This window comes from Centrocercus urophasianus, unplaced genomic scaffold, assembly GCF_019232065.1.
Source record: "Centrocercus urophasianus isolate 14NV4802_14NV808 unplaced genomic scaffold, USGS_Curo_1.0 seq_39, whole genome shotgun sequence".
Classification (NCBI taxonomy): domain Eukaryota; kingdom Metazoa; phylum Chordata; class Aves; order Galliformes; family Phasianidae; genus Centrocercus; species Centrocercus urophasianus.
The window spans coordinates 4,895,519-4,920,775 of NW_024884966.1; the positions used below are offsets into that span (position 1 = coordinate 4,895,519).

The following is a 25,257-nucleotide window of genomic DNA, read 5'->3' on the forward strand; positions in this document are numbered from 1 at the left end:
TGAGGGGTAATTAGTGAGGCTGAAGGGTAATTAGTGAGGCTGAGGGGCAGTCAGGACACGTGGGAGGGTAATTAGTGTAGCTGAGGAGTAATTAGCACAGGGTGCAATAGCGAGGGTGTGTGGGGGAGTGAGTGTGGCTGGGGGGTATGGTGGGTGTGTGGGGGGGGTAATTAGTGCGGCTGAGGGGTAATTAGTGCGGCTGAGGGGCAATAAGGACGTGTGGGGTAATTAATTTGGCAGGGAGGTGACAAGGGTGTGTGGGGTGCGTAATTAATGCAGCTGATGGGGAGTTAATGAGGGTGAGAAGTAATTAGTGTAGCTGGGGTGGGTAATTAGTGCAGCTAGAGGGCAGTAGGGGAATGTGGGGTAGGGAATTAGTGCAGCTAAAGGGTAATTAGCACAGGTGGGGGAGGAAGGTGGGGATGTAGGGTAATTAGTGCAGCCGGGGTTGGGTAATTAATGAGTGCAATCAGGGTGGGGGTGGGAAGTAATGCAAGCGGAGCAGTAACTGCAGCTGGGATGGGTAAATAATACAGCTGGGGTAATTAATGTGGGGGTAAGCAGTGCAGTGGGGTAATTAGTGCATGTGTAGGGTAATTAGGGCCGTAGGATGATTAGCGTGGATGGGGTTGAATTAGTGAAGCTGGGGATGAAATTAACGCAAACCGGGAGGAGTAATTAGTGCAGTGCTGTAATTCATGCATGCGGGGGTAATAACTGTACTGGGCGGGGGGGGATTAATGAGGACAGGTGGGGTAATTAGCGCCGCTTGGCGTGCTAATTGCAGCGGGGCAATGACTGCAGCCGGGGTTCCCGGTGCAGCAGGCTGCAGTTAAGCGGCCCGAGCCCCGCTGTGCCGCGCTCGCCCCGTGCCCGGTGCCGGGCGCTGCCGCTCACGGGGTGGCACTGTTGTGTCAGGAATGCACGCAGCCCCACCATCGCGCTCCTGACCGCCGGCTCCCGCAGCCCCGTCGGTCCCCACGGCTCTCCTGTGAGGTTCCCAAAGCTCGTGGAGTCCTCAAGGCACCACGGTGCTGCCCCCGGAGCCGCGACCCTCGGAACAGCGCTGGTTGCAGCTCTCCACAGCGCTGGATGCAGGCGATGTCCCCATCTGAGCACCTCTTCCCAAGCATTCCTCCATCCCGTGAGCTTCCATTCCACCCCCGTGGGCTTCCCTCCCTCCTTATAAGAAGCACAGTTGCAAAGGCCCACAACGCTCATCCAGTTCCAACCCCTGCTGTGTGCAGGTCACCAACCAGCAGCCCAGGCTGCCCAGAGCCACATCCAGCCTGGCCTTGAATGCCTGCAGGGATGGGGCATCCACAGCCTCCTTGGGCAACCTGTGCCAGTGCCTCACCACCCTGTGTGTGAAAGAGATGAGCATCCTTCCTTCCCCTGAGCATCTCTTCCTCCCTCCAACCGCCCCTCCCAGCCCAACAAGCAGCCTCCTTCCCCCTGTGACAAAGTGTCATCTCTGCATCCCCATCCTTCCAAGCTCCTTTACGAGTCCCCCAGCCCCAAGACCCTCAGGGGCGCTTTGTGCTTAAGGACAGAGAGCACAAACGATTTGAGAGAAGCCCTGCTGACAGTGGGAACGGAGGATGAGGTTCCCCACATGCAACATCCCGAGGGCGCTGGGAAAGCCCCCAAACCCGCCTACAAAGGCGAACCAGAATAGGAGCGGCTGCCTCGCCACAAATGAAAATCAGAGCAAAGTTAACTTCTGTCTAATCCCATCTTCCTGCAGCCGAGCAGATGGTTTGCTTCTCTTGGCAGAGGCGGCGCCTTATCTGATCGCAGCGCTGGAACGGGGGAGAGCAGAGGGCTTTGAAGGCAGCGCGGGAGCCGGCAGAGGTATGGCGGGGCTGGCTGCTCCTGACAGCTCCAGGTGGGATTTGCAGGGCTGTGTTGCAATGCGGGGCCCGGGGGGATTTCTCAGCAAAGCCGAGCCGTGCGCTGCGTGGTGGGGCCAGCAGGCGGGAGCAGGGCAGGAACGAGGGGGATGCAAAGCCCTCAGGAGGAGAACAAAGGCTGTTCTGTGCCTTGTAGGGCAAAACATGAAGAAATAAAGCTTGCATTTGAAGTTCTGAGTGCTAAAAACATCTCCTCAGGTGCTGCTCAGGAGCAGCAGAGCTCAGCTGTCTGACACAGAATGGTTGGGTTGGATCATGAAGCTCCAACCCCCTGCCACAGGCAGGGCCACCAACCTCCACATTTCACAGCAGCCCAGGCTGCCCAGGGCCCCATCCAACCTGGCCTTGAACACCTCCAGGGATGGACGGGGCATCACAGCCTCTCTGGGCAGCTGTTCCAGCACCTCACCACTCTCATGGTCAACCTCAATCTCCCCTCCTTCATTTTAAAGCCATCTCCCCTTGTCCTGCAGTTATCAACCCTTGTACAGAGTTGACTCCCCTCCTGTTTGTAGGCTCCCTGTAGGTACTGAAGGCCTTCCCCCGCAGGACCCTCCTTGGGGGTGGAATTCAAACACGGCTCCGTTTTGGACAACAGCACCGGGATTTTTACACGGTTTTATTAAAAACTCTTAAAGGTCTAAAATGAAAATGTACACCTACTACAGAATGACCAGTTTGTACACTCACAGGTAAAGTGCTAAAAATTAAACGTTACCGAAGCGACACGGGACGACTGGAACTGAGCCCACGGAGAGCTGAGCACAGCAGCAGAAATGAAGGTACAGCCCCAGAGCAAGCGTGGGATGAGCGACCACGGCCCTGCAGCCATGGGCTGCACAGAACGCACACAGAACATCCCGCCGTGCGCCACAATGAACCCCAATCTGCTTATAAAACATTGGCATAGGAGGGGAGTTTCACATTCAAGTCTACATTCGGTCGTTAGGGCTGAAGCACGTGGGGATGCTCTGCAGCCCGGGCGCCCGCTTCCCACTGCTGCTGCTTTGGGGTGCTGTGCTGCAAGCACCTCGCTGAGCCGTGGGCTCCTCCTGCAGCCCCCGGGCTGGGAGCACCTGGCAGTGCGTGCCCTGCTTGCAGCTGGGTGCAGGACAGGCACCGATGCAGCAGGTGCTGCTCTTCTGTCCTTGGGTGCTGTTTGCACGACCAATAGCTGAAGCCTGGGCTGCTGAGCTGAGGTCTAGGCGCTACGAAAACGCAGAGCACTTGAGAGCAGAGTAATTTACAGACAATTGAGGCTTTTTGCTGCAGTTTGGCTCTTAGGCTCTCCCAGAGATTATCCCTGTGGACCAAATAGGGAGGTGGATCCTTGCTGCCTTTCCATGCAGCACAAGCACGGCACTGACTCACAATTCCATGATGGGATGCTAACAGGAAAGCAGCACCTAAACATGCCCAGGTCACCCAGAAATCTCCCACACCCTGAGATGCAAAGGTTTGGCAGCCCCAGCCACGAGTGCATCCAGGGTGAGGCCACCTTCCCCCTGAAACAGCTGCTGGGAAGAAGGCCTTTGAGTCCCAGGGAGGAGGAATGCTGTGCAGGAGCAGCGTGTTGGTTCAGGTTAGGAAGATAAAAGGAAGGGCTTGAGGTCACAGAGGTACAGGTGACAAAAAGCCCAAGTTTTTCCATCTTAATCCCTCTCCTGGCTGAGGAGAGCACTCTCCATCCATGTGTATGCAATGGATGAGCAAGGGACTGCTTAAATAGCCCACCTGGAAACAACACGGGGATTAAACCTCACAAATTAGCTAATTTCTGGGAGGATGTCCTTCAGACCTCCCCCACTCCCCTCCCTGCCTCTAAGCAAGTCAAAGCACCGCTGCAATTAACAAGAAAGGAGCACTGGAAATTCAGCCAAGGAGATCAACGCTAACACTTGACCTTCGTCAGCTCAGCGTTTACAAGAACTCAGATATTTCGCTTCTTTTGCAGATTCCGATTCCAAACCCTACTCTCCCTCTGAAGCAAAAAGTTAGCAAGGCATTTCTGAATCCACCGTGAGAGCAGAGCAGCCTGTGATCTCAAAGAGAGCACGGCTACGTGCCCTGCTGCTGTGTCACCAGCTGCAATCAACAGGAGTCGTGCGGCGCTCTCAGTCTCTGCACTGTGCGTGGTGCTTGTTGCCCTGTTGCTGCTGTGCCATCTAAACATGTACAGAGGCTTCTCCACGCGCCTCAAGCAGGTGAAGGAGGGAGTTATGTAAGGACAATGAAAAAGAGGCATTCGTATCCCAGCAGTGATCTGCAGTGGTTACTGAGGTAGGTTTAGCTGCAGCGGGTCTGACAGCAGACGCCTCCGAAGATCAGCTGTGCCATCAGGAACGCACCCTGACTTCTGCCTGCTGGGCCTGCAAAGACCTGCTGTGCCCTACAAACCATTCACACACCATAAAAGCCCAAACTGAGAATTCTCTGCTGTGGGCCTACGGTAGGGAATGAAATCAACCCGGAGTAGAGGTTGATGACGAGAGCACGGATACCTGCCTGCTCCTCCAGCAGCAAGGAGGGCTGGGCTCAGCGCCGTGCCCCGATGCCCGACCTCAGCACAGAGCAAAGCCCCTGGAACACAGCCCAGCCCTGAGGGAGCTCCTTGCAGCCGTTTCAGCCCCAGCGTTGGTTTGTTCTGTTGGTGACAGGCTGCCCAGCCCGGTGTGGGGGACAAATTTGGCTCTTTCCGTTTCTAAATAGATTGGGAACGGGCGATCTCAGCTTTTGGACAGTAATCTAAAAATAAGTGGCTGAATATTATCTAGATAACTGGTTTTAAAATTCCTCTCTTCCTACATAAATTGTAAACAAGTAGAAAATTTAAATAGTATCTTGTAAAAAAAGCAAGGACAATGCAAGTTATACAAAAAGCGCCCTTCCTTGCCTCCTTCCTCCCCCTCCCTCCACCCATCCCCGCAGCTGAGCCTGAGCAGCCCTGGGAGGAGCTGGCGATCCTCAGCCATCTCCTCTCTCCTCCCAAACGCTGCTCCTGTTGCATTTCCAGTGTTATCTGTCACAAACGCTGCCGCTGTCTTTGTACAGCACTGAGTCCGGGCCCCTCCCTGTGTGAGACAAGAGTCGCTCTGCTGTCGGAGATGTGGAGGAATTCCTTCAATATCCAAGAATTCCCTTACGCCCATTAGAGAACATGTGGGTGTGACTGACCGTGGTGGCACCTGCTGATGTGACGACACGTCGGAGGGAGGGGAAGGTTTTTCTTCAAGAACAAGGAGTCCAGCAACGATGGCTGATGGGTAAATAACAGTTATCAAATAAATAATTACCTACAGAGAGGCCCTAACGAGGCAGGCAGCCGGGTGCTCAGCGACTGAAGCCCGCTGAAGGCCGGCTCTGACGCAGGCGTGAGAACGGCGGCTTCAGAACAGAGAAGCCGGCCTCGGCTTCCCGACGCACAAAAGCAGCGGCTGCCCAGAGGCGCCGTAACGCCGAGCGGCGCCGCCAGGCTCAAGCGCTGGTGCCGTCCTCCTCGATGACGCGGTTCATGCTGGTGCCGTGAGTGATGTGCGTCAGGGGGTTGCTGCTCAGGTCCCTGACGCTGCTGTGGCGCGATTGCTCGTTGAGCCGATGGGAGCTGCTGTGCCGGGAGTGGTCGGTGAGCCGGGACATGCTGCCGTGAGGGAGCCTTTCCTCTATGCCTCTGTAGCTGCAGGGGGTGTAGCTGGTGTGCAAACAGAGGGGATCGTATTGTCAGCACGGCAGTGTGGGAGAGCTCTGGTTTCCCACGTGCTGAGATGGCAGAATCGGAGTCACTCCGCTCGGAAAAGACCTCTAAGGTCAGCCAGTCCGACCCCGGCCCGCCCCGCCGTGCCCACTGCCCACGTCCCTCACTGCCCCATCCCACGGTTCCCAAACACCTCCAGGATGCTGACCCCACCACCTCCCCATGCTCTCAGAGCTCGTCCCACGTCACACACTCCATGTAAGAGAAGGAAACGCACCGGCCGTCGCGTGAGCGGTGCAGGCTGCCGTGGTAGCTGCTCACTTTGCTGTGCACGCTGCCCGCCTTGCTCCTCTGCTCGTCCAGCATGGCCAGCTGGGTGGAGGAGGCGTGGGTGGAGGTGCCCTGGGTGGAGGTGCCCCTGGACTTGCGGATGATGGGGGTGTTGGGGTCCCGCAGAAGAGACTGAGCGAAATCTGGCTCCTGCAGCACCTGGCGGCTCTCGTTGACAACTCTGAATTAGGCATGAGGTTTGAACAGTTAATGTCAATTAGTGCAACAAGGGCTGTAAGACGATCGCAGGAACAGCACTACAAGTATTTTACAAGCAGGACTTACTCACATTATAATGGCTTTGTTTGCCTAATTCTAAAGCGTTTAGAATTTGGGTATGTCAGCAAAGTTCGTGTTCTTGACTCCTTCACACTCTCTGTACCTGATGTACCAAATGCTGTCAGCCATGTGTTCATCCTACCAGGCTCTCTTGTGGATAAATCAACATTTGCTCCAACTCTGCAGGAGTCATTTTACTCAGCAGAGGGCCAGTTCTGCCATGGATGGCCAAGGCAACGCCACGGGGCAGCCATTTAAAGGCTTGCTATGTTTGCAGATCTATTTTGAAACAGCCACTTACTGAGACAATATTTATGATTATGAAACCAGGTATTCGTGGCTATTATGTGATTAAATACACTGTCTCTAAATTTATGCCATATCTCAACCTAAATTAATTTTGGCCCTAAAGAAGCTACAACACAATCTTACTGTAATTTTATCGGAGCGCTTGGGCTTTACGGTCAGAGGCATATGGGAAAATTAAACGTAGAGACAATTGCTTTTAACTGCAATCATGGGGAAAACAGCTGAGGTTTAATTCCCACGTAACAATGTGATTCAGTGGACCAGATTCTAGATAGGTACCTTCACAAATGACAGCCCTCCATTCCACTGCTCTGCGTACAGCAGAGAAGCTGCAGTATTTAACTGAAACCTGATTCTCATTTTAAAACCAACAGAACAATGAAAATGTGATTCTGGGACCAAAGAATAAGAATGGCTAAAAATATGACTGTTCTTCAGGGCTTCATTTTCGGAGCAGTTGCTTGTGCTTTGTCCTTTGCTCCGCTGTAAATAAGGACAGAGAAAGCTGACCCTACCTGCTCCTGGCCGTGCCTCCACAGGATACTGATCAAAATGCTGCCAGGACCACAGGCAGGAGGACTTCAGTCAGCACTCAGCTGGTTTGTCTGTTTCAGTACTCACTCTTTTTTCCTGCGTCCGTGGAAAAAGCTGGCCCACTCAAAACAGGTCTTTTTGCTTCCAACCCAGAAGACAGAGGGTATCCCAACCACCAAAGCCATGAGATATTTCATCAGAAAGAGGATCAGATCTGGACGACTCATCTGAGTGACCTGCAGAGAGAAAGAGACCAAAAAGAACATCATACAAACCACCATAGCTGGCTTCTCCTCTTATTAACTCATTTAAAATAACTGTCTGTGCCTCGAGCCAAAGTAAACATCAACAGGGTTCCTTTGTTTCACGGCTGCAGAGAGCAGGACTGAATGTGAGGGCCGATCCACTGCGGAGTGAAACAAAAGCCCCAACCGCTGTGAGGTCCCAGCCTTTATTTGTACTTCTGGTCTTTTGTCTGTGCCCTGAATAACTGTGAAATACTTTCTAGTCTGCAAGTTATGAAGACTCATTTCTTTGACAGAACTAACCTACATAAAACCAGGTGTTACATTCGCTGTTGGGAAAAGCCCCAGTGGAAGGCTTCATGGGATGCTCAACGCTGACCCCTTACTCCCTGCCATTTCCTTCCCTTGGGAATGTAAGACATTAAGACATCACCAAGGTATGATGACCTGCTTATTGCCAACTCTGACCTCCCCGCATTTATTCAACGTGACCAGATGAATTCTTATGAATATTTGTGCATATTTTTGCAAATATTCATCCCAAAAGGAGTTGCTAGGAAAAGATGTGGGAGCAAATCCGAAGGCGTAATTTCCAGACAGGTTTGTCAGAACAAATAGGCATGGAGGCCTTTTGTGGAATCAACAAAAAGTGAGCTGTCAAGGGCAAATCTTGAAGAGCTGACAATGCAGAATTTAATTTAGAAGCATCGCAAGCACAATTCTATTTCTCAGAGTTCATTTCTGCATGAAATGGGATCAAGGCTCCTCCCAGGTGAGTTCTCTCCTCAATGTATCTCACATCAGACCGCTGACCTCCTGGCCCTTGCAGGCGTGGAACCACACAGCACGAGTCCTCTGGGCGGCTTTGGAGCCATCGTGTGAGGTTTCACCCAAGAAAAGGATATCGACATGTTAATGGTGACCCAATAAAAACCAATGCAGCAAAATTAAGCTCTCAGAAATTAACTCTATTATCTCATTTCATAACGTGCAAATGCGGCATGAAGTGGAATAAGTGGTGAAATTCATCACTTAATGTAGGCAATGCTCAGGTGAATTGTGGTGTTTCCACACCGTGCTGCCTGCTGGCCCAGCTCTCGTGGCATTGAGTGCAATCCCCATTGTTGTGTTGAAAACAAAATGAGAGTTGGAGCTCTGAAGGCCAGCGTGTGATGAGGTGCTCTGAAAGGGCATTTTTATCTCCTGGACTGAGTCAGACCGCTTTACGCTAGACAACAGAAGCGAGGTGGTGTGTAAGCATGCATCCTCATCCCACTAAGGAACAGATATTACTTCCATGAACACAATGCATCCAACCATTTGACAGCAAAGCTCCTGGCTCCACACATTTCTGCAGGGTGTTGCAAATTATTCCAAGCAAAAGTTGAAATCAATTCACCAAATACCTCTGGGTGAAAAGAGGAGCACCCTGCTCTCAAAGCAAACTATTCACACTCAACCATGAGCTTCTTTGCACGAAGCCAGCAATTCGAGCAGGAACACATGGTGGGCTCCCTAACCATTAATACTAAAGTGACTGCACCTGTCTTAAACAACATCTCTGTGGATTAGGAGACACTAATTGCAATTAACAAAGGAAAAATAAGACTCGAAATCACTGTTCCAGGAATATAAAACTGTAACTAATAGGTGCTTAAACCCAAAGCCTCCCAGCTCATTTCCAACAAGTATGGCACTGATGTAATTCCAAACCCAAACTGCCGTTTTCTTTCAATAAGACAAAGAAATGATTGCCTGGATTTTAATAGCAGTAAAAGCTCACAGCAGCTCCCTCGTGCTTACCCTTGGATTCCTGCTATTGAAATCCAGGGCACCTCCACATTTGCTCTGTCCATTTGTCTGGATGAGGAGCTACAAGATGTGGTTTCAGTGCTTGTGATAGCAGTGGTAACGGGAGGATGGTTGGACCAGACGATCTTGTAGGTCCAACCTTGTGATTCTGTGATTCCATGATTCTTTAGGCCTTCAGAGGCGCTCAGCCAGCAGGGGAACAGGCTGAGATGGAGCTGCAATACAGGCGGTGTGCTCTGCTCTGCTCTGCTCTGCTCTGCTCTGCTCAGGCACGTCCCGCCAGCAGCACAGGCACCGATGCTTCGCCGAGCAAAGACCAGCAAACAAGTTCTGTCAGCTACAAAGATTGCATACGTGATAGCAAGGCTTCACAACCCAGCCCTGCTCCCATCTGCCAGGCTTCTGCCGCAGCTGGGCTGATGCAGGGTGTGAATCGCTTCCCTTGCTGAGCACAGAAAGACATTGGTGCGAACGCACCGCTGCCCTGCCGAACCCCCAGTAGCAGGTGTTCAGCGAGGAGGTTGAAAACATCCATTTCAGCGTTCCTCTGGGGAAAAACAATGCCTCTTTGTAGGCACGCTGTTAATTTAAGATGCTTATATAACTAATTTCTGAGTATCTTCCCCTTCTGCCCCTGAACGATCAACCTCGGTTGCTTTTTAGTGACAGAGACCGGTGGCCTCTTCCTGCTGCCACGTATGAAATCACACATTAATGAGCTTGCTGCACACGTGGAGTGAAAGCACAAACCCAACACCTGTCCCCCTCCTCTGGGGCCCGGTTCCACAATAAGGCCGATCATCTGATATTTCCCTAAGGATGAAAAGCAATGAAATTCAAATTAACTCATCCCTTTGTTGAGAGCAGAGGAAGCGGGGGAAGACCAAAGGGAATCTGATCCGACAGTCTCACTTTCATTACCATTTCCATCACTGTCACTGCTTTCAAATTCAGGATATTATACACGTGCTGCTCATTTCCCAGCAAAATGCAGCTGCATTTCACTCTCTAAAATCAAATTATTTTTTCAGTTCATTAGAATCTTGCCTGTTTTACTCCACAGGCAAACGAGGATCCATGCAACCTCCCTGGCTACAGGGCAGCACAAGGAACAGAACTGAGGAACAGAGCAACTCCAAGCAACTGTGAACGGCCAACCTGACGTAGCCCTGATGTAAGAGCTGGTGAGGAAGACAGCCATCCATCCTTCAGCAGCTTCAGAACGGGTCAGGTCTGTGTGAAACAGTCACAGCAGGCTCTGGAGACGTCCGAAAGAAACTAACGGAAGCTGTTCTGGCTCTAAATGCCAGAAGCTGCATGGCAACGCTGCTCTGAGCAGAATAAATACCAACATTCAGGTCCTGCATGGCAGAATGGCTGAGAGCTGTCACACAACAACACTGACGCCTTTTGTTTCTTGCTCTCAGTTGCACTTTCCTGCTTACTGCAGAGACACAAAAGATCCATCCATTAACTTCGCCCATTGGATCACAGCAAAACAGTTGTCAGAACAATTATGAGAAAACATTAGCAAATATTCTCCAGAATGACTTCATAACTACCGAGTTGCTGTATGCCCAGAGTGGAAACTAAAGCAGCGTGTTCGGTCTGTGCAACTTGGGCCAACCTGACCCAAGCTAATAATAATAAAGCAATGCAATAGAAGTGTTCAGATTACCACCTCGATAGGCTTAGAGGCCATTCTGGAGGAGACATTCCCAGAGATGCCAGTGTTGGCTCCAGCACTGCACATCTGTCTCACAACACCAAACGCATCCAAAGCACTTTTTTATCCCCAAGAATTCAACCTGGGTGCCTGAGAAACCCATCCTTACGAAACCTGCCTCTACGGTACCTCTGAAATACAAAGCATTATATTTTAGAAGGACTTCATTTGAGTTTCTCTGCCATGCTGAAATTATTCAGCCCATAGGAGGCTGTGGATGCCCCATCCCTGCAGGCATTCAAGGCCAGGCTGGATGTGGCTCTGGGCAGCCTGGGCTGCTGGTTGGTGACCTGCACACAGCAAGGGGTTGGAACTGGATGAGCACTGTGGGCCTCTGCAACCCAGGCCATTCTATGGTTCTATGATTCTGTGATTCACAGAAGATCAGCACTGGTTTTCAGTAGAAGCCTTTTGTCTGCATCGGAGCCTCATCATCTACCATGACAGCTTTGGGTAACGCAGTACAGGAGCAGCTGCCACAGGGCTGCAGGCTTCTCATCACCCATCTCCTTGAAAAGGGCTCCCACAGGACAAGCAGAAAGGCCCTGACTCACGGCTGCAGCCTAACGCCTCCCCTCCAACGCATCCGCCCTTCAGGCCCTGCGGTTGCTCACAGTGCCAGCCAGGAGCTGCTGTAAGCAGGCGTGCTGCTGGCTGCTCCTGCCTGCACCAGGTCCTGCAGCTATCCTGTGCCAATCCTAGGATGTGCTGATCTGCAGCTCCAGGAAACGACTGCTGGGAGAAAGGCCAAGGGAAAGCTGTGTGTCAGAGAAGCCGTTGGGATGTCGTGCGGTTGGTGGCTTTATCTTGAAATGAAAGACAGCGTTCAATCGCAGCAACTGATTTTTGTAAGTGCTAGCAATGGTTTGTAATTAGAGAGACTGCCAAGTGCCTGCGTTCTGATTTGTACCAGAAGCTCCTGCTGCCATTCAGAAAAACACAGCTCCCCAAATTCAGATATCAGCACCTCACTTGGAATTAAACAGTGAGTCCAGAGAACAAAAAACTGAATGAGTCAGAAAATGTGATTCCTGGGACAACTCCGCTGCATGTGGATTAAAACCTCTGCAGCAGTAACACCCACTTTGACATTCTGCTCTCCTTCTTGAACATATTCAACCCTTGCTGCAGCAGCCAGCAATGGCACACGAGGCCGCTCAGTTCTGCAGCTCCAGCCCTCAGCTCCTGTGTAGTTCTCTCCTTTCCAATTGAGCTTCATGCACGAGCACGCTGCCACCCTGCCAGCACTGCCTCAGACTTCAGCAGCTATTTTCAGTGTTCCTTACAGTTTTGGAAAACTAACTGCATCCCTTCTTACCCTTCTTCTGCAAGGCTATGCACACCCATACATCCTGCATGGGTTTCCTTAGGAAAGCCCTATGCTTTGACCACAAGGCTTGGCTACGTGATGCCCACCGCTTCCAACCTCAGCTTCTCTCAAACAAGAGCATGGAACACAGAGTTATTCATGTCACATCCCTACCTAAAAACTGCTCTGAGTTCTCTCTCAAAGCAGCTGCTCCAGGATTGGGGATGAAAGTGTATTAAAGCTGAGAACCACAGAATCATAGAATGGCCTGGGCTGAAAAGGACCACAGTGCTCGTGTCGTTCCAACCCCTGCTGTGTGCAGGGCCACCAACCACCCGAGCAGGCTGAGCACACAGCAAAGCATTTTTAGAAAGACAAGTCCCAGACTTCAGTCGTGAACACTGTGTGCTCAAAGCCTTACCTCTGATTTGGGAATGCTCTCTCTCTATTATCCTCCTATTAAGTACCTTTCTATTTGCAGGCTATTCTGACTTCATTCCATGACAACTAAGCAATCTCTCAAAGTGCTCACAGTGGAAGCTGGACTTCATTGCACACGTTGTGCCCCATGGCACCACAGATACAGTGCCTGGAATTACAATTTCCTGGAAAGCCAATGAAACTGCTGCCAGTGGTAAAACCATCAGAGCTGTCTGTTCCAAAGCAAGTAACTCTTCTAAGAGACTGAGGTTTTAAGAGCTCCTTAAAAATAACAGTACAAGGAAAACACAAGTGAGAAAGGCAAGAAAGGCAAACATGCCATTTAGCATCTCTGAGCTGGTAAGATCAACCCTACAACAGCCAAGGAACACCAAAGAGCACAAGGACAGCCACCCGATGGAACTCACTGCGAGGCAGAGCGATTAGGCACACAAACAGCATCTGCTGAGATTCTGGAAGAAATGTACATCCACACCAAACCAAAGATGTTCAACCTGAGGAGGCTGTGATGCCCCATCCCTGCAGGCATTCAAGGCCAGGCTGGATGTGGCTCTGGGCAGCCTGGGCTGCTGGTTGGTGACCTGCACACAGCAGGGGTTGGAACTGGATGAGCACTGTGGGCCTTTGCAACCCGGGCCATCCTATGATTCTGTGATTCTATGATACTTGCCAGCTGGCCCACAGCCATTTTGGCATGGCTGTTCAACACCTCAAAGCAACTTGGAAACCCAGTGAAAAGAGTCAGAATCATCAGTGAATGCCTGGTGCCAACCTGTGTGACCCAATGCAGGGGGTTGGACTCCATGGTCTCTTGAGATTCTGTGGTTGTGTGAAATCAGAGCTCCAAACTCAATGTTTCTCCTATCCTTTCAACAGCAATGAAAACTCGATGGAAAAAAGTGCTTCCTAGACAATCAGAACTAAAGGTTGTTCTAGATATGAAAGCCGCTTATTAAAAAGAGAACGGAGTGAAAGTGAGAGCTCAAAAACAGCAAGATCTGACCTCCTTTGACAAACCACAGAAGGAAAATAGGAAAAAAAGGTGACCTTGAGCAGTCACACATAGGTACACGGACCACTCTGCCTGTCTAGAGATAATGGTTGAGAAATCAGCACTTCCCTTTGTCTCTAGCTCAGTCAATCCAATTAGAAAGCAAAAAAAAAAAACCCAGACAGAAATGACTCACATGGATGAAATGATTGCTTTCACTCAATATGTTAATGCACTGGAAATTATATGCATGTGAAGGTGAGATAAGAAAATACGGTGTGCAGTGTGTAGGATTAATCAGTCCTAGATGTGCACGGAGACAGCACTGATATTACTAAAGCTGAAGAGAATTCCAGGAAATTAGATAGAACATCTAATTTTTCCTGGGCATTTAAGGCAGGAGGAATTACCCGAAGCACTGCTGGGACACTGAGTGACACAGGGCTGAATGCTGCTTCTCAGAGTTGGCATCGATTTGTTTTTGAAGGGAAGTGCAGCTCATCATTCCCATTTGCTCGGTCTCTTCTGAGTAAACAGCAATAAGGAAAAGATGTTTTTATCTCACCTTCTTTTTTTTTGAGGGCAGAATAATTGAATTCAACGAGAAGCAGTTCCTTAGGGCAGATTTAAGCAAATCCATTACCTCTTCTAAGAGGAATTCTAAACAACAACTAATGAAAAAGAGGGAGGAGAAATGAAGATTTATAGACAGCTCTATATCTATTCTCTTTGTGCCTGTGCCACACACAAGCGGTGCTAAGACATCTCTTAACAAAGCCTCTTTTCTTTCCCCAGCTTAGTGCCCTGCCCCGCATGCTTCTGAAGGCCCACTGTAACACAGATGGCAGAACAGCTGAGATTTGGTATTTAAAATATCATGGCAAAACCCCTGATTAGTAGAGGAAACAACAAGAACCGGAAAACGCACTGTACTGCTGCCAACCCAACTGGGGAACGACCCAGCTTCATGTGCAGGCCCAAAAAGCAGAGCCTACGTCTCAACAACGACTTCTTGTCACTGTGTTTGCTAAGATGTATGGAAGCCCCATCTTTTCTTCTCTTTGGTCTGCGTGCGATTGTCCCGAAGCACTTGTGCGTGAAAATAAAGCCTGTGTCAACAAGGGTTACCCTTCACCCACAGTGCAGCCATGGGAAAAGACATTCTGCTGCGGGAGCGTTTCGGAGCTGCACGCAACTCAGCTTTACCGCCGCACAGTTTAAATCCCCAGCGCACATTCAAATGGCCAGCAGTAAGTCTGGGGGAGGGGAGAAGTCTGTGCTGTGTATGGAGAAACCAAGCACGGGCTGCAGAACCTGGGCTGAAATGTCTAGCAGCACATCTGTGGGCCGTTCAGCAGGGAGGGAATGAAGGCAGATGAGTGCACGCTCCCATGGCCTGGCTCACAGCCTACCAGCTCTTTACCACCAGCGTCGCTTCTCAGTTGGCACCTGCTTGTAAAAGAGCTTCCCTGTGTTGAAAGGGTTCTGCAAGAAGCCAAGCACGGTCTCTGGTTTCAGTGCTCCTGCGGTGTGTGTTCAGGGCACCAGGCAGAAAGCAAAGCAAGGACCAACCCGTGCCAAGTGGGAATTAAATGCACTTCAAAATGGGCCCCCCGCCCCCGTTACGTGGGCAGCTCTACAGAGGGATGCAAACCAGGCAGATGAAACACCTTGTGACTGCTGGCCAACCAGGAGTCTGAAATGAAGAGATATTGATCTCAGAAGTGCATTTGGACACATCTAAAACCACCTTGGAAATTCACAGTAAAAAAAAAAAGGGATCGGATCTAAAAGTGTCTTTGGGAAAAAGGGAAACAAGAAACCTGACAAATTCCTGAACCTACAGCCGAGATAACCGCCAATATTGAAATCCAGCTCCCCAGAGCTAATTGTCAATTAATGCACTAACAGCAATCTATAATGCAGTTTAATTTAAATATTAATAGATATATATTAGCAAGCCTGTACTTGGCTTCCTTTGTGCCTGTACCAGATACACAGAACTGCCACCGACAGGGAAGAGGCTCCCTCCACAAAACATTCCTTCTTTTTCAGCTCTTGGTAGCTTAGGTAACCACCATTAATCCTCTCTTTTCTCCCTGACACCAGCAATAAGCAGAAGCGAGTGGGTGAGAATTCCCATCTTCAGTAAAAACCCATCTGACACTGCTGCAGAGCAAGGCTGGGGCTTGGAACGAAACAGAGCAAGCAGAGGGGGAAAAAGAAGTCGGGAGAGACTATTTGTGTTGCTGCTAGAAATGACAGCTGGCTCTACATCTTCTTAAAGCATCCACTCAATAGTCAGCTGCTTAAAAATATCGTGGCGGTTCTGAGTTTCTAAAGCCAAGATCACAAGGAAAATAGAAAAGACTTCAGAAGATAGGCAAGGCACAGGAACTGCTTCCAGAACTCGCTCAGAAGGTCAGCAGCAAAACCAGCTGTGTTGTGCTCATGGTTTGTGTGAAAATCCTCTTCTCCATCAGTAATGGAAGCACATCTGTATTATGCTTAGCAAAGCAAAATGATCTCCGTGGGATTCCCAAACACAATCCTGTGTCCTTCCAAGCATGTGGTCTTAGATTCTTATTTATGTCTTCTTTTCCAAGAAGAGCCAAAAACATTTTCTTTCAGGATCTAGAAAGTGTTTAAGGAGCATTGATGCATAACCTCAATCTGAACAAGAGAAGCTGGAAGAAAAAACAACAAAAACCCATCAAAAAAAACCACCCCAAAACCCAACTTCTGTTCTCTCTGCCCCCAAAACATCCCTAGACTTTTCCAGCCAAGAATCCTAATTACATTAGGACACATCTAAATAACAACAAATGTGACCTCTTCAACCCAGCAGTACATCAAGCCAGGGCACAGCTCATCAGAACACAAACCAAGCAGTACAGAGGTGCCCCTATCTCTGCTTCAAAGCAGAGAAGGAAGCTGGGAGAACCACCTCAGTCAGAAGCATCTGGAATGAGCAAACTGGATGGTGCTCACTAACTGTACTTTCCATCTTCACACTGATTTCTATCTAGTATATGCCTAATATTTTACCTCTGAAATTGCACTGGCTTGTAAGAGGCCAAGCCCAAAAGCTGAAGAAATGTACAACACAGGGATGCAGGCAGTGTGCAAAAGCTTAGTGCTGCTCTTAGGTTAAATCTGCTGCAAAGAGTGTCTGAGTGGATATCCAGCACCCAGCACAAAACCAAGATCCTAACAGAAAATGGAAAAGAAAGTGAGTTTCCAATACAAAACCAGACTTTGCAGTCTGTTCTGAACTCAGCCTGCCAGCAAGTCTTCCCCATCTACAGTGAATCAAACGTGCTACCCACATCCCCTTCCATCCTCCTAAATAACAGCTATAAGATAAGCAGGGAGCACTGTGTTTACTCTCAGCAAGTTAAGCACCAAAGTGTTTCAACCCAATGAGTTTTGCCCACGTGGTTGGGCAAGTTGTGAACATCAGATCACAAGCAAAGATAATTCATAGCGCTCGGTTTCATTTCTCAAAGACTCACTGGGATAGCAAATGCCTTTGAAATAGTTTTTTTCCTCTTGCTTCTCTTTAACATCTAAATTAGATGTCTTTCCCACCAGCACAGTGCTCAGCCCAGCCCTGAGGCATTTGAGAAAGCTGTGGGGAGTCTGGGTACGCTCAGATCTAACAGGAATGTGCCTTCACTCAAGACCTTTCTGATTTTGCACAATACCTGATTTTGTGGATCAGTCCAATTAACCTTTTCAGGCCAAAACCACTTTACACAGTTCAACTATCAGAGTAAGAAAAGAGGTAAAATTTTTAACATCACAGTCTGCCATCCCAAGAGAGCAAGCCCACACTGACCACTGGATGCTGACTTTTTGTAAGAGGAACATGTATTGCAATCAGTCATAGAATCACAGAATCACAGAACGGCCAGGGTTGGAAGGGACCTCAAGGATCATGAATCTCCAACCCCCTGCCACATGCAGGGCCACCAACCTCCACATTTCATAGCAGCCCAGGCTGCCCAGGGCCCCATCCAACCTGGCCTTGAACACCTCCAGGGATGGACGGGGCATCCACAGCCTCTCTGGGCAGCTGTTCCAGCACCTCACTGCTCTCATAATAAAGAACTTCGCCCTGACATCCTACCTAAATCCTCCCTCCTTCAACTTAAAGCCATTTCCCCCTGTCTTGCTGCCATCTACCCTTTCAAAGAGTTGAACTGACCTTGGAGACAGATTTTCCTCAGTATCTATATCCCTTCGTAGCCAAATTTTTGTCAGTTTTAAGACATATGTCCATGGATGGGAGTAAATCAGTGTCCCAGGGTGATTGCCTTTGTCACTCCCAAGAGGAACAGAAAGAGGAACCACAGGGGGTTGGAATGAGGTATCTGTAGGGTCCCTTCCTTCCACCCCCTATGGTTCTATGAAAACTCTGCCAGTCTCCTTTGTTCTCTGTACATCAACATCCTGTAGATGTGATTATTTTATGATTGGATTCCCTGGTTCTGTGCTTCAATACTGCACCTTACCTCGATGCAAAAATTGTGCTACGCTCTCATAAAAGACCATATATCAGAGATACAACCTCCAGGTCAGAATTTTAATGCATGCAGCCCAGCTCAAATACTACACATTCATGATGGGAATAGGAGGCTCTATGGCTGTGCAAACTAATATTACTTTCCACTACATGAACTCTCCTTCCAGAAAAACTTCCATCTGTTTTTTGAGGACAAGCATCCATTTCTTTTTTATGGCCATGAACGGAAAGTGAGGAATCAACATAAAATTCAGCTGCTCCTTTGAATATTGGTGCGTTGAAAGTAAATTACAAAGATGTAATTTGCCCCTCAAGAACAAGAAGAATGTCCCAACAATGTTGAGAATGGAGAGGAACAGGTTAAGGCACTGTTAGGCTGCTGTGAGTAGGTGTTTCAGAGGAGTGATCCTCTGGAAACAGTTTACAGCACTGCAATTACTGTGAATGGTCCTTCTAGCATAAAATAATTATTTCTGGTAATAAGTTATTCAATTTGTCATCATTCATATTGAAAGAAGGATGATCTAATATAAAAGCTTTAATATTTTAAGCTAAATTAAGAAATCTGCCCAGGCTGATACTAAACTCCCTGAGTGCTTCGCTCCCCAAATCCTGTCTAAGCGCACACAAGAACCTAATGAGGTTCAACAAGGCCACGTGCAAAGTGCTGCACTTGGGGCAAGGAAATCCCTGATATGACACAGTCTGGGAGAAGAACTTGAGAGCAGCCCTGCAGAGAAAGGACTTGGGGTCCTGGTGAACAAGTGGCTGGGCATGAATCAGCCAGCAGCATCCTGGGCTGCATCAGCAGAGGGCGGCAGCAGGGCAGGGAGGTGATCGTCCCCCTCCACTCTGCCCTCGTGAGGCCCCAACTGCAGCACTGCATCCAGGTCTGGGGCCCCCGGTACAGGATGGATGTGGGGCTGTTGGAGCAGGGCCAGAGGAGAGCTGTGAAGATCAAAGGGCTGAAGTGCCCCTGCTATGAAGAAAGGTTGAAGGAACTGGGCTTGTTGAGCATGGAGAAGGCTGCAGGGAGACTTCATTGCAGCCTTCCAGTACAAGGAGCTTACAAGCAGGAAGGGGACCAGCTTTTTACATGGTCTGATAGTAATATGGCAAGGGGGAATGGCTTCAAACTAAAAGAGGGGAGACTTAGGTAAGATGTTAGGAGGAAATTCTTTACCCAGACAAGTGAGGTCCTGGCACTGCTACCCAGAGAGGCTATGGATGCCCCATCCCTGAAGGTACTCAAGGCCAAGTTGGATGGGATTCTGGGCAGCCTGATGTAGTGCATGGCAGCCCTGCCCACGGCAGGGGATTGGGACCAGAAGGTCTTCAAGATCCCCTCCAACCTAAGCCATTCTATAAAGTTGATACCCACAAAAGCAGTGCATCTCTCCTATAATGGGGAAAGTACAACTGCATTGCTTGTACATACCATAAATAATTATTACTTCTCAACATACTCATTTTGTGTCGGTTTTTTCTTTTGTTGCTACAAGACACTAAAGGGAACAACACTCCCTCCACTCAATTTCTGGTGGATTAAGCTCTGTGCCCTCACAGCCACAGCACAAGAGGGATGACTGCTGTTTTTGGCATTTGCTGCCCAGACTAAAGCTGCTACCTGACCTCCAGCAGCCAAAAATTCTAGAGAAACGTGAGCACCAGGACGTGTTCATGAGGAGAGCTGCTGCACGCTTTCAGAAAACCTTCCCATGCTTCTTCATCTCTCCCAGGAACCAGCAGTGCAGAGAGAAGGCAAGCTAAGGTAACACCAGCTCCAGTTTGCCCTGCATCTTCTCCTCAAAGAGAGGGAATATTGGAATATTGGAATATTTTCATATCTTTGTGGCCCAAAAAAAAAAAAAAAACAGCTTTCATTGTTATGCACAAGATTTACACGGCTCAGATTAACTGAAATAGCAGGAATGGCATGGATCTAATTGTGTCAGGACAGACAGCAGGTAGAAGAGCTAAACATTTTGCAAGGCAAGTGACAGCTGCCTCCTAGATCCCACAAATAACACGGTGATATGTAGCCAGCCTGACCCCAGAAGCACACAGGTAGCTAGAAAATCAAAGCATAAAGGTATCTATTTGCTTTCTCTAATTTGGGATCTTTCAGAAACTATTTTGCCCATTTTAAGCACTCAGAGCAATGTTCCCATTTTTCACTTGAGCCCCACTTGCTGAGGCTCCCTCTGGCTTGGCAGCAGCCAGGAGCATCTGCAGCACGATGATCTCCTGCACAAGGAGCCGCCCAGGAGAGACGTGCTGTGCCAGCTGCATATTCCACTCCCATGAGCGGTTCTCCAGAACGATTTACTGTGGCATCGTCCTGTGATGACAAAGCTGAAGCAACGGTTGAACGGATCGATCAATTGTTAACCTCAGATTTGCTGCTGCTGGACGAAGCACACCTACACAAGCAGCAAACTGCAGTACAAACCCAGCCGAGTTACGCACAGAAACCCTACTCTTACTGTGCAGTCAGCTTAGGACAGACGTTTCTCCAAGCATGACAGAATTGAAATTCATATATTTGAAACTGGAGTTAATTAACGTTAAGGCTGAGAAAAATACCGTCTTATTTCTGAGCGACGCTCTCTAGAAAGCTTTAAGGTTCCTCTAATTTAATAATTCATTTCACTTGCATGAACTAAGTACAAAATGATTTCTGCCGCTGCTTTGTTCATCTGCTGCAGTTCTATGTCAGCATAGCTTAAATGGAGAAGCATGTTCAGCTTAAGAAAAAAAAATGGATTGGGTTAGAAGAAAAACCTTTCTAACACTCCCAAGGGTCTATGGGTCCTTCAACCCAATTTGACATGAATGAAAGCATTATTGTTCTTTTGACTCCTGCTGAGCCATTATGTGAATGGTTTGCTGGAGACTCCAGCAGCCTTTTACACATGTTTTCATCGTGCTACAAACCAGGATTCTGGTCCTGAGACATCAGAAGTTTCAACATTTAAAACAGTTTTTCTTCTACGTTACGAGAAAGCAACATTCATTTCTGACAGACATACGGAAGGGCATTTGACAACAAGTGAGAGAAAAAACACATCTCTCTCTTTCTCTCTTTGTATGCATTAATCAATTTAACATATTAAAACGTGCAGCAATGAAGAGTCAATCAAGCAAATGCAACTGAACACACCCACTGACAGATATTTCCTGCCATAAAAATGCTTGCACATTGGATGGGAGGGAAGAGTCACACCCTGATAAAATGTAAGAGAAAACAATAAAAAGGGTTAAAAGGTAATAAAAGGATTCTTATCAAGCTACATAACCTAAGCCAAACCTCAAAGTGATATTTTTCTGCATTAAAATGTGAGCTTTGATAATCCAGCCGGTGTTTCAACTGCTTCAGAGCCAAAATACTGACTTTGTAAAAATCTTTACACCACCACATAATAGCCGGCTGCTGCACAGCCCTACTGAATTAAAGTTGCTTTCAAATTAGTTGCAGAAGAAATATCATTCCAAATCCAGCTCACCACTTTGGTTCAAAAAAGAAGGAAAGTAGGATTTGAGTAATTAACACAGTACTTCATCTACAACTATAATAGCATAATAATGAAGTAAATGGTGGACAGCTTGATAGCTAATGCTCTTAATGCCTCCTGTCCCTGAGACAGCTCAATTAAACAGCAGGCAGGTACACGTAATTTTCTTTACAGACAGAACTGAAGAGCTGTAAGCTCTGCTTCTCTCAGGAGACATTTCAAACCAGATTTCACACAGTTGTTTCTGACATGTGCGTGGATTGCTCTAAAACAAGCACAGAATGTGTAAGCTGCTGAAGGCAACAGAACTGTTAGGGAAGACCAACAGAATACAGAAAAAGCAGTAAGGAGGCTGATTACAGCTCAGCTTAAATGCCAAAACTCCTACCACATCTCTAGAGACCAACAGTAAACTCACTGAGATCTGCTCATCAAGTTGGTTTAAAACAGCATCTTTATAACCTGCACAGGTTCTACACAGCCGAGAAACACCAAAGACATTATATATAACAAAGAAGTACCAAGCAGCTGATGCAAAGCTTCCAATCATGTTTACTCTTCCAGAAGGTCTAAGTCTTTATCCCAATACCTTGAGCAGGGCAAGAACTTCCCTTATGGGAATAGCACCACTTTCAATAAAGATGACAATAAAGTCTTACCGCAGCCTCACAACATCCAGTTTCTGCACTGCTGAACACTTCAACACTTGATATCGATTTCCTCACCTGGTAAGGACACGGGATGTGATATTCCCTGCAGCGTTCTTGAATCCACGTCGTCTCCCACACCCCTCGATAAGCCTGCTCATAGAAATAGCAGCCAATTACAACCAACAGTGGCACGAGGTACAGAACACTGAACACGCCAATCCGGATCATGAACTTCACTAGCTTGTCCTGGTTCTCTTTTTCTAATGGGATTTCAATGCGAACCCGATTGAGAGAGATAATGCCAGCTAGCAGAAGGGAAACTCCAACAACAACATACAGGCAGAGGGGTGCAAGTACAAAGTATCTTAATGCATCCACATCATAGAGGCCAACAAAACATACGCCGCTAATATTGTCACCTTCAATTTTATTCATTGCTAAGAGGACGATGGTTAGAGTTCCTGGAATGCCCCAGGCGCTGGCGTGGAAGAGCAACGCTTTCTTCTCGATCGCTTCACTGCCCCATTTTGGCACGGCTGCCAAGAACCACGTGATGGTAAGAATGACCCACCAAACACTGCCAGCCATGGTAAAGAAATAGAGCACCATGAAAAGCATGGTGCAGGCTTTGTTGTGAGAGCCCTGCGTCACCGTGGAAGCCTTGTACTGGGCAGGACTAGACGCGTTACACGCTACTCGGTCTTCAAGCAGAAAGCCAATGAAGAAGATTAATGACACCATCATGTAACAGACGGCGTAAAATATTATCGGTCTTTCTGGATAGCGAAATCTTGTGACATCGATCAGAAAAGTTAAAAAAGTAAACAAGGTAGCAGAAAGGCAGACGATGGAGATCACTCCGATGAAGTAGCGAGCAAAGGAGAGCTCTTCACGCCGGAAGTACATATTTGGACAAGGAGGGGAACAGTCCCGTACCCTCAGGAAAGAGTAACCCAGATCGGGGTCTATTTTCAACTCTCGAGGACACCAAAAACCATAATCCCTCTGTACCGCCATGGGGGCCTCTTCTGTGGGCTCCCCACCCAAACTGAGGTCAACAAGACGAGGATACGGCTCATCACAATCCGGGAATCTAGAAAGCAAGAAAGAATGATTTACAAGAAAGGCACGTGTAGTGTGCAAAGGCTGCCAGCCTCACTTACATGTCTGACATTAGGCACTGAGACTGGAAAGAAAACAGAGACAATCCACATAACAGGTAATCCACAGATTGCTATTCCAAACATAAACAAGCTTTAGAACTTCCCGTCCCAGACTGCAGTAGATGTCAAAACTATGAAGTACGTGTGAAAATAGAGAAACAAATGGGTAAGGGGAATGTTGAGGCCTTAAGCATAAGAGTGAAGATACACAATTCATGTCAGGAAGTCTCTACATTTAGCTTTACTGTGCCCAAGGAAGAATGATTCTATAGAGCACTTAAAACCCTTTCCCTAAACAACCCTACTAGCTGCTATCAGGCAGGATACCGCACTAGTTAGACCAAACATCCAACTAGCATTAATACTAGCACTTATACACTGAAATTAGAATGAAGATATTTCTACAATTAGGGCAAGGTGTGCTGAGATGCAATCTTACGCTTTCGGTAAGTTTGGCTCTTTGGTTCCTCCCCCTGTTAGACATTACTGCCTCAGCAAGCACTGAGCTTAAACTAAACATGCTTGCTTCTCTGCACAGTGCACGTTTGGTGCATTGACACTAACAAAGCATGAGTAAAGCTTCCAGAGTTTTATCTCCAGCTTTGAAATTTCACTACTGGTCTTAGGAGGACCTACAGGGCCCGGCCATCTGTTTGCAGCACAGACAGAGCAATCTTTGACCCTGATTACCAGGACCTAGAAACATCCTCTGACTTTCTCTTTGCTAGAATAAACGCTTTTCATTGTTTTCTATTCTCTCCTATTCAACTGTAAGGGACTATTTCTTCTGATTGCACTCCTGAATGCTATTAGCTGTTAAGTCATGTATTCAAAAAAAAAATGCATGAAGAGATTGTTTTCCATTTCAGCTACATCATTTCATATAAATTAGAACACCCTGGAATACTTTGCTGTAGCATTATTTCTGAAATGTGAAGCTGAAAACATCTTTCCATACAGCATGAGGCAGACACTCTGAAAACAGAGCTTTGAGATTTTAGATGCTCGTTGAACCCAGCCAGCTCCCCTCAGAAAAACTGACCCTTCATCTCCAGTGTATGTAACTTTGCATGCCTCTCAGAAGAATTTAGCACCGTGTATCCTACTTTGGTATTCCAGACAAATCCAGGTCTGCATACATGATGAGGAAAATAGGTATATCATTAGAATGTGAATATGTATGCACTTCTTACAGGAACTGCCTATTTAAATTTTCAATTAATCTCTTGGGTAGATGACAGAAATATGAATCTAGTTTCCTCACAGAATCACAGAATGGTTGGGTTGGAAGAGACCTCAAGGATCTTGAAGCTCCAACCCCCTGCCACAGGCAGGGCCACCAACCTCCACATTTCATAGCAGCCCAGGCTGCCCAGGGCCCCATCCAACCTGGCCTTGAACACCTCCAGGGATGGACGGGGCATCACAGCCTCTCTGGGCAGCTGTTCCAGCACCTCACCACTCCCATGGTAAAGAACAATATCTGTTTCAAATCATAGAATATCCCAGAAGGCACTAAAATTTCAACCCGGGATTGTGAAACAACAGGTTTGCTCACCTGGTACACTCCATATCCTCAGGCCAAGAGACTCCAAACATCTCCATGAGTTTGGAGCATTCGCTGTACGCTCTTTGGCAGAGTCTGCGACACGGCAGCGTGACACGGCCATACTCCATGCACACGGGAGCGTAGAGGGCACAAAGAAATGGTCGAAAATCTCTGGAACATTCCAAATTCACCATCGGATGAAATGGCTACAAAAGAAAAGGGAGAATTCAAGAGCTTCAGCTAGCAGTTTCATAGAACATCAGCAGGAAGCT

The 25,257-nt window shown here is 48.1% G+C and overlaps 1 protein-coding gene across 2 annotated transcripts in view; it reads right to left on the minus strand.

Annotated features, from left to right (window-relative positions):
- Window positions 1–2,515: 2,515 nt before the first annotated feature.
- Window positions 2,516–25,257, minus strand: part of FZD3 (frizzled class receptor 3) — a 50,723-nt gene continuing 27,981 nt past the window's right edge. For both annotated transcript variants that reach the window (XM_042832656.1, XM_042832658.1), the window contains 5 exons: window positions 24,995–25,191; window positions 22,349–23,366; window positions 7,144–7,292; window positions 5,882–6,115; window positions 2,516–5,601 (listed from right to left, as the gene is read on the minus strand). In XM_042832656.1, coding sequence (XP_042688590.1) covers window positions 5,388–5,601; window positions 5,882–6,115; window positions 7,144–7,292; window positions 22,349–23,366; window positions 24,995–25,191 — 1,812 coding nt within the window. In that variant the 3' untranslated portion in view covers window positions 2,516–5,387. The remainder of the gene's footprint in view (window positions 5,602–5,881; window positions 6,116–7,143; window positions 7,293–22,348; window positions 23,367–24,994; window positions 25,192–25,257) is intronic.